This window comes from Oryzias melastigma, linkage group LG13 (genome assembly GCF_002922805.2).
Source record: "Oryzias melastigma strain HK-1 linkage group LG13, ASM292280v2, whole genome shotgun sequence".
Classification (NCBI taxonomy): Eukaryota; Metazoa; Chordata; class Actinopteri; order Beloniformes; family Adrianichthyidae; genus Oryzias; species Oryzias melastigma.
The window spans coordinates 3,164,432-3,174,463 of NC_050524.1; the positions used below are offsets into that span (position 1 = coordinate 3,164,432).

General features: G+C 42.0%; 2 protein-coding genes and 1 pseudogene across 2 annotated transcripts in view; all 3 read left to right on the forward strand.

Annotated features, from left to right (window-relative positions):
- The window catches only part of LOC112149743, a 5,538-nt pseudogene extending 2,203 nt beyond the window's left edge, over positions 1-3,335 (forward strand).
- The window catches only part of LOC112149746 (cytochrome P450 2G1), a 58,489-nt gene that overhangs the window by 12,365 nt on the left and 36,092 nt on the right, over positions 1-10,032 (forward strand). The window lies entirely within an intron of this gene.
- Positions 1-10,032, forward strand: part of LOC112149741 (cytochrome P450 2A13) — a 32,201-nt gene that overhangs the window by 3,163 nt on the left and 19,006 nt on the right. The window contains exon 2 of the mRNA XM_036214687.1: positions 6,544-6,753. Within this exon, the coding sequence (XP_036070580.1) occupies positions 6,544-6,753 (210 nt within the window). The remainder of the gene's footprint in view (positions 1-6,543; positions 6,754-10,032) is intronic.

Below are 10,032 nucleotides of genomic sequence, written 5' to 3' on the forward strand. Positions count from 1 at the left end.
ACCACCTCCCTCTTCTTTGTCTCCGTCCGACCCAACAGAGAAAAAAAAGTTTCAAACATAAACAATATAAATAAACTTTTGCAAAAAATAAAAAAAGGGGTTTATATTCAATAACCCCCGTTGTGACAGTAAAATCTAGAAGTTTGCCCCGTCTCTGTGCTGTTTGCTGTATTGCACCCCTAACGGTTGTTTTGGCAAGTTTGTGACCGTGTCTCTTTCCACTTTTTGATCAAAGTTTGAACGCTGCCAACTGGCATTCTCAGTTCCTTGGATAAATTCTTATATCCCTTTCTAATTTTGCACAGTTCAGTTACCTTTCCCCATAGATCTTTTGACATCAGTTTAGATTTCCCCATGACTCAGAATCAAGAAATCTCAGTGCAGCACTGGATGAAGAATGCAAGGGTCTGTTTGGAGCCCGGAAACTCTGAGATATTTTGTTCACACACATTGATTACCAAAACATCCTTTCTCCCAACTTGTCACATATTAATTTTTAGTTAAAGATCCCTCACAGGTCCCCAATCTCCAGGCCACAAACGGGAACCAGTCCAGTACTACGCAGAGCACACTTGTACCCTAATACAGTACCGGTACCCTAATCAGGTTTGTGCCCGATAACACGTCAACACTGCGTCTGCTACTGTGTCTGATACTGCACCCAGGGGCGTACCGCGTCTGGTACTGGTATCTGGTTCTGCATCCGGTACTGGACGCGGACTGGTAATTGAGATGCGTCCAGTATTGATACCCAAACCCACAACCAGTTTGCGCCCCGTACCCCATCTGGTACCGGTTTGGGTTGGTACCGTGTCTGGTACTGCGTCCAGTGCCGGTTTAGGGTAATGGTATAGACTTGGGTACCGATGCTGGACCCATCCAGAGGACCAGTCTGCATCCGGGACTGCATACCGCACAGCGTCCTGGGGATTGCGGACCTTTGATTTTACTATCCCCCAGCAGGCCAAAAAACGACGAGTTGGGGACACCCAGAATGCCAAAAAGTGGCGCAGACAAGTCCTTAACCAAACGTCAATATGTAACGAGTTGGAGATGAGTGTGTTGTAATTAAAGCGAGTCACATGTGAGGATGGTTACTTTTAGCTGCTATTCAAACCCTTTTGAATCAACTTGTGTGCATGTTTACGAAACAAAGTCATCGGGGAGTGTGAACAGGGTCATTTAGGAAGTTTCTGTTGTCATGATTGTAAAAAGTTTTTTTTAATAAATGTCTTTAACAAACCCTTGACTATATGTGAAAAAAAGTTTGAGTTATTATTCATATTCTCGAAAAAATAAACAAGAACCTTTTCTCAGGGTATGTAAACTTATTAGCACAACTGATTTCATTACCTAGTTTGGAATTGAGGCGCTATGTTCTCCAGGTCACTAAAACTGTAAAAAATGTGCCAAACTTACCTTTTAGAAGTAAAAAACAAAAAAGTGTAGCAGATAGTCTTATGTCTGTTCTTCACATGAACTTGTTAGGGTTTCTTTTGACCTCCTGCAGGGAAACCCTTTGACCCCACGTTTGTACTGAGCTGCACCGTATCCAACGTGATCTGCTGCTTGGTGTACGGAGAGCGCTTCGACTATGACGACAAGCAATTCTCGGATCTTCTTGAAATGACGTCTGCAATATTGGGCTACAACACCAGTCCAATGTGAGGAGTGGGTGGAAAGTTTTATTCTCAAAGTCAATTGCTCAACCTTTGATTTCAAAAGAATTATCCACAACTTCTATAAAATATATCTAATGAGTCTATTCTTCTGCCGTTTCCTCCTCACAGTTGTACAACCTCTTCCCGTGGCTCATGGAGCGTCTTCCAGGCCGTCAGCACACTGTCTTTGGCTACATTGAGGACGTAAGAAAGTTTGCAATAAAGAAGATCCAAGAACACAAAGACACGCTGGACCCGAACTCTCCAAGAGACTTCATCGATTGCTTCCTCATCCGCATGGATCAGGTTCAAAACCTATATCCAAGATACACCAGTCATGTAAAAGTAGCATTTATAGTTGTCTACATTTATGGGACCTGGTGATTCACTCTTTTTAAGCCTTAAGCTGCAATCACACCGATCACGAATCGGATGTCAGGGGTGTCGATGAAGGTAGTGACCCCCCCACTCCACACACGAGTCTTCTCTTTTGCTTTGATTTTCAAGTTTCTTTTGAGCGCCTCTTTCTGAGGTGTTGTTAATTGATGATTATTGCTGTTGTGATCTGCTGCTCTTATAGCAGGCTGCTTCTATTTTAATGTTTTGAACTGAGACTAAATGTTTCAACCTTCACAACTTCTTTCACCCCTCTATATTTGGGACTCCTCATCAGGCATCATCTGTCCTGTGCAAATGGGAACAGTTTAACATAATTTATATATATATATTTCAGGAGAAGAACAACCCCACATCTGAGTTCCACTATGAGAACCTGGTTGCTACAGTTCTGAATCTGTTCCTGGCAGGAACAGAAACCACCAGCTCCACCATCAGATACGCTCTGAGTGTTCTGATCAAACACCCCAAAATACAGGGTAGGTTCTCCTGCAGAACTCTGTCAGGGCAATGCAGCAGAACAGAACAGAAAAACATCTCTTTGTTCTACAGAGAAAATGCAGGAGGAGATCGACACTGTGATCGGAAGAGAACGATGTGCCTGCATGGAGGACAAGAAATCCCTCCCCTTTACAGACGCCGTCATCCATGAGGTGCAGCGTTTCATGGACCTGACCCCATTCAGCCTCCCTCACTATTCTCTGAAGGACATTTCATTCAGAGGTTACACCATCCCCAAGGTGCTCTACGCTCCCACCAGCTTAGAATGAAGCCAGTAAACCCTAAAAATCTAAAGCTTTTTGTTTGTCTTAAAGAACAGCATGATTTTTCCCATGCTGCACTCTGTGCTCAGAGAAGATAAGCTTTGGTCAACCCCCTGGTCCTTCAACCCCCAACACTTTCTGGACCAGAATGGAAACTTCAAGAAGAACCCTGCATTTGTATCGTTTTCTGCAGGTAAAGTTACAGATTGTGAATCCTACAAAACCTCAGTGTCTTTTCTTCACTCACACTTCCATCTGCTTGCAGGGAAACGAGCCTGTGTTGGAGAGTCTCTGGCTCGAATGGAGCTGTTTGTCTTTATAGTGTCGCTCCTGCAAAACTTCAACTTTTCTTACCCCAACGATCCTGACAGCATTAACTTGATTCCAGAGTACAGCAGCCTTGCAAACCTCCCTCCAAGGTATGAGCTCATCGCTACTCCACGCTGAAGGAAGAGGTCCACCCAGGAGCATATCTTCAAAATCAACAAAAAACTCTTCATCATTCTTCATAATCGCATCTGTGTATCAGAACAGGCAAAAAAACCTCATAGAAATAGATTATTTGTGCAATAAGATCCTTATTTTGGCATAGAAATGAGCTGTGCTTAATGTGGTCAGGTATCAATACAAGTCTGAAATTAAAGTAGCCAAAATAGATGACTGTACATTCTCAAAGTATCTGACAAAATCTGCCACAGGAGGGGTATTTTACAGAATTTCTGTTTTTGATGTTGTTTAATTGGTTCTTGTTGTGAGTCTGTGAGTCTAACGTATTAAAATGTTTAACAATGAAATCTTTCTCTGTGAAAAATTTTTATAAGTATTTTCTTTCTTTATTTCCTTTGTCCTGACGAACAACACCTGATGACACAGGCCGGCTGGGGCCATGTTGGATAGAAACATTGCAGAAACCTACATTTATGTAACAGAGCTATGGTCCATATAATATCTTATATAAAGCTGAAAGACATGACAACATAAGGGTTATACTAACAAGATTTACAATTAAGTGAAAATGAACGAAATGATTTCTTGCGTCATGCCAAGACTGAGATAAAAAAAAGACTTATCTCAGTATCAAGGCCAGACACTGACTTGATCCACAGAAGGAATGTCGCCCCGACTGGAGAAAAATGTCTAAAATGGGAAACACTCCTTTTCTGCCTCCAAGCCCCTGAAGATGATAAACGAGGGCGATGGATGTTCGTCACCCTCTCAAACACCACCAAACTACCAAACACCTGACAGATCCCCTTTCCCCCCACCGGAAATTCACTGAACACATGATGGAGCGAGTAGGAATTGCAGCGGTAGGGCGGTCGACTCCTGATCAGAAGTGAGCGGGTTCGACTCCCGCCTTGCCCGCCCATGTGTCGAAGTGTCCTTGGGCAAGACACTGAACCCTGAATTGCCTCTGGTGGGAGGTTGGCGCCAGTGTTCGGCTGCGGAGCCACCACCAGTCTGTGAATGTGTGTGTGAATGGGTGAATGGGTCTGTGACTGTGAAGCGCTTTGGGCCCTTGAAGGAGGGTAGAAAGCGCTATACAAGTATACGCCATTTACCATTTACCATTTAGATCTATCCCTCTGGCCAATCCATTTTTGTCCCCAGTAACTGTCACCGGAACGTTCTAGAATTTAACCGTTAGTTTAGTGAACTGATGTCTATGATCTGTGTTGATTTTGACTATATAATAATTGTTGGTGCTTTTAACATCCATGTTGACAACCTTACAACAAAGAGACTAAAGATCTAAATAACACTCTGGACAATTTTAGTTTAACTCAACATCTGACACAGTCCACGCACAACAGAAGGCATATTGTTGATTTATTGATTTCCAAAGGTCTGAACATCTCTAAGGTTACTGTATGTGATTTAGGTCTGTCTGATCATTGCTGTGTTTTCCGTGAGAGCACAATTCCAGTACACACAAATGTTTTGAGGGAGGAGATCACAAAACGGTATATAACTGAAACTACTAGTGAGATGTTCAACCAGATTTTCTCTCTGCCTCCTCCCCTCTCTGGGGATTTAGTCAATGAACATGTTAATAGCTTTAATTCCAACATGTCAAATATCATGGATAGTATTGCTCCCAGTAAGGTGAAGGTGATCTCTGGTAGGAAAAAATCTCCATGGAGAAATTCCATTCTCGTAAAGAATGGAAAAAGCGATTGCCAAAAATCTGAGCGCAGATGGAGAAAGACTAATCTGCAGGTTGATTATGACATTTATAAAGGGAAACTTTTATAATTTACAACTGAGCAATGCAAGGAAGTCCTACTTTTCTGACATGATCACCAAAAACTCTCATGATGCTCGGGCCTTATTCTCTACAGTTGACAGGTTGACATAACCCCCATTGTCAGTGGCACCAGAACTTTACTCCACCAAAGCCTTTAATGACTTTACCAAATTCTTTAGGGACAAAATCAAGAACATTAGGTAAACAATTGTTTCATCAACTACAAGTCCATGATATGAACCTTATCCACTAGAAACCAGTATAAACCCAATGGATCAGTTTCAATCCATAAACAGTAAAGATCTGCAGGACATTCTATGTCAACTGAACTCCTCCTCCTGCTGACATTCTACCCAAGAGCTTTTTCAAAAAGTCTCCAAGATCCTAGTCCTGGACCTGTTCCAGATTGTCAACTTGTCTGTAACATCTGGTGTTTTCTCAGAACCACTGAAAACAGCTGTAATCAAACCACTCCAAAAAAAAAAAAGGATAGAGCAACTACAGAACAATATCAAACCTGCCCAATATACATAGTTGGTAACAAAAATCGAACAATCATCTAGCAGTAGAACTTACAGTTGATCAAATATTGGTGAACTTTGACAAGGCCATATGTTATACTGAAGTGTGCAGGCAGCTAAAAGTCTCAATTCTTTACCATCTATACATAGGTTTATTTGATCCCTGTTTTCCACTCTGTATCTCTCAGTCAAACATTCCCATCTGCAACATATTAATAATTAACCCAAAGAAATCTTTAGGGAGCTGTGTAAGTTCTGAGAACATAGACTCTGTGTTTTTGGGTTGTTATTTTGCCATTTTGAAGACCATCTTCACAGTGACAAATGTTGGAAAATAATTCGAGCAGGAGGATTTTAGTTTGAAAGATCAAGTGTTTTTCTTCAAAGACCTGCACTTTTTTAATTTTATTTGACTTCTGGCTCGAGGAATCAAGGTAAAACATTTTTGGAACAAAAAAAATTCTATGGGAATAATCCATTTTATTACAGGTATCAGTCTGTGTTTTCTGCAGATCAACCCTCTAATGACTGAAAACATTTTAATATCAATGTTAACATACTTTGAGGCATTTTAAACACAAGTCTTAAATTTCAGTAGATAAAAATCAGCCCAGGAATGTATTTCCTGCTAACATCAATTATTGTTACACATTATTTAAAATGTACATTTCATAAATATTACAAATCTTAAATTCTTGGTTAATAACTGGTTTGTCTCAAATTATTTTTTCAACCATGTACTATTTTAAAAAAAATCTTTTGTTTTTCTGATGTAAAAATCACAACTTATGTAGCAATTTTAAAACTTCCAGTGTAGTCAAAGCTTTAAAACCAGCATGTTGTTTTGGTAAAATGCTTAATCATGGTGCCCCCTCCCCCATATCCAGGTAAAGGAGCAGGAGTCCAGACATGCTGTTTACCTGTGACCCACTGCCCCTCCTGTGAAGCTGCAGATAAAAGCTGCAGCTGCTGCAGAGCAGACAGGAGTGATCATGGAGCTGTCCACCAGCCTGATCTTGGTGGCTCTCACCGCCGTTCTGCTCTGGCTGCTGAACCTCAGGAACAACAGGAAGCACCGCTTGCCCCCGGGCCCCCCCGCGCTGCCCCTCATAGGAAACCTGCTGCAGTTGAAGAAGAATGCTCCCTTCAGGACTATTGTGGAGGTGGGGGTGATTTCTGCACTCTGACAGTGAAGAAAGGAGATGTGGTGAAATGCTTGTTTTGCAGCTCAGTCAGACCTACGGGCCTGTGATGACCATCTACATGGGCTGGAAGAGGACAGTGGCTCTGGTTGGTTATGATGCAGTCAAGGAGGCTCTGGTGGACCAAGCAGACGACTTTGTGGGGAGAGCGCCGTTTCCGTTCATCCACAGAGCTACTAGAGGATACGGTGAGGAGCTCCACATGTCCAGACTCTGATATCAATGCTCTGATCTTTGACCTTAAGGTGAACAAGCAGGTCTCTGAACTCGGCTCTCCTCCTGACAGGGATCGGGATCAGTAATGGGGAACGCTGGCGCCAGCTGCGGCGCTTCACTTTGATGACTCTGCGGGACTTTGGGATGGGACGGAAAGGGATGGAGCAGTGGATCCAGGAGGAGAGCCGACATATAAGAACGCACATACACGCAATCAAAGGTGAGATTTAGAGAATCTCTTTCTCTGCTGCATTTTTTCTTGGTTCAGATTCAGAACTCGCCCTTAGCTTCCATGTTTCTCCTTTAGTGGCCTATACCATGCAAAATCAACTTTTTGAGCTTTTAAGTGTATTACAATGTTCATTACTCACTCTAAGAAACACCAAAGCATTATATAGATCCATTCATGCTTTTCTGAGTATTCCTCTAAAACAGGGGTATCAAACTCAAGTCCTTGAGGGCCGACATCCTGCTGGTTTTCCAGAAATCCTGCCTTATCTGCTGCTGATTACCTGAATCAGGTGTGTTAAGCCAATAAGAACATTCTATGGCAGCTTGGTTGGAAAACATGTTAGACACCGGCCCTCCAGGGCTGGAGTTCGACACCTGTGTTTTAAAACTTCCACTCTGAGCACCAGCCCCTTCCAACCCAAAAAATTAGCGGGTTCTCACGAACAGCCCCTTCCTGGAAGAGTCATGGCTGCCAGCATCGACCCCAGGCTACCACAAACACAACATTTCTCCATGAAGCCAGTGGCACACAGCCGCTAGCTTCATAGCTCAGCTATCTCAGCCGCTAGCACTGGCCATCATTATGCTGGTTGCATCGATGGCCGGGGCATGCTAAAGGCTGATATAGTGTGTAAATCCATCTTTGCAAAAGTTCATTTGTTGTATTTTTTCGGGGGCGAAACACAGACATAATGCCAAGGCCAGCTCTAGGATGACATCATGAAATGGGAGGTGCACACAAGGAGCGAAAGGCGGAGCCTCAGTGATGGAGGCTTTTTTTTTTCTTCTGGGAATGAAAAAAAACCCACAAAAATGATTCATATATCATTCATAATTTGATGTTTAGTGTGTCAAAGCTAAATGTATGATCATATATGTGGATATAGTTCACTCTGAAAAACTTTAAAAATTACCTAATTACTCTTATTTCTTAAATTATTATTATTATTTATTTGTAAGTACAATAATATTTTAAAAAACATTTTTTCTAAATGAAACTTTCTGAAAAGACATATTGATTCAAATGTATGCTTGTTTGAGGCCTTAAATCCTTCCTGATCTTGTTTTTAAAGTAGACTGACTGGTGCAGAATGTTCAACCACATTTGAAACCTCTCAAACGTAACTAAAATGATCTGCTCACACTCCTCTGTAAATCTGCGGAGTTGAAAGGCTTAACATCGTAACATTTCCTGAATACTTTCATGTGATTCAAGTCACAAGAAGTTAATAATTAAAAATTTTTTCTTTGAAATTCTGCTACAGAATCGTCCAGATAAGATTTTATTACTTAGTGTTGAACGTTATCTTCTCCAGGTCACTAAAGCTGTGAAAATTGGTCCAAACTTACATTTGTGGAGCAGAGAAAGGATGCAGTAGATCGTCTCTGTATTGAACCCGTTTGTGTTTTTCTTGACCTCCTGCAGGGAAACCCTTTGACCCCACATTCTTGCTGAGCTGCACCGTGTCCAACGTGATCTGCTGCTTGGTCTACGCAGAGCGCTTTAACTATGACGACCAGCAGTTCTTGGAGCTTCTTAAAAGGATATCTCAAATTTTGGGCTTCAACGGCGGTCCCACTGGAGCGGTGGGTGAAAGGTTTTCTTCCCAAAGACTAAATTGTGATTTTCGATTTCGTCTTCTCACCCTATCTCTAAGGGAGCCTCCAGCCAACCTCCGAAGGAAACTCATTTTAGCCTCTTGTAGTCGGGACCTTGTTCTTTTGGTGATAAGCTCGGTCTCTCGGAGGGAGCTCCGAGAGAGCCGCTTCTCCTCCACATTGAGAGGAGCCACTTGAGGTGGCTTGGGCATCTGGTCTGAATGCCTTCTGGACGCCTCCCTGGGGAGGTGTTCTGGGCATTACCTGTTGGCGGAGACCCCAGGGAAGACCCAGGACACGCTGGAGAGACTATGTCTTTCAGCTGGCCTTCCGAGTGAACCATGTCCATATATATGATCATATATTCCTTTTTGAACACTAGAAAACAAATTATTTATGAAATATTAGTTATATTTCATCAGACATTTCCCTTTAAAATAATCCAAACTTCTTCAAAGATGGATGCATATTTCATATGCCTGCCTCTATTAGGCCTGGCCATCGCTACACTGCTTCACAACACAAACTCATGTGGCTCCTGCATGGTTGAGCTGGACCAGGGGTGGGGGGGGTGTCTTTAAGAAGCGCCACGTCTGAAGTAACAAACACCTGTTTGAGCTGGAATTTATTAAAGACAGGACACAACTGGAAGATATACTGTATTCTGTATTTAAAATGAATGATTTGCTGATCATCACCAGCTCAGTGGAGAAACTGAGAGTTGTGTTAGTCTGGGGGCGGAGCTATCAGAGCAGACTCTTCCTGGAGGGAGCTGTTGGCATCGTGCTTACATCAGCACGTTTCCACCCGCTCGTTTTCGTGGGTGTGGGAGGGGCTCCAGCAGACAGTGCAGGTTTTTAGAGGAATACTCTTAAATTCATGAACGGATCAAAATGCCACTTTGGGGTTCTTTATCAATCAATCAATCAATCAATCAATATACTTTATACTTTATAGTGAGGAATAAACTGTAAAATGCATTTAAAACCTAAAAAAGTAGAATTTTCATGGTAGGGCCCCTTTAAACCATCAAAAGTTGACTTCTGAGTCATTTTAACAACTATTTTTTAATAATCTGTTTTGTTTTTCTCTGTTTTATCTCTTTAAAATATTATCAAGTGTTTATCTTCATCTGTCCATCTTTTAGTGAATTTAGTAAAGTCTAATTATCAGTCCTGTGTTTGCTTGTTTATG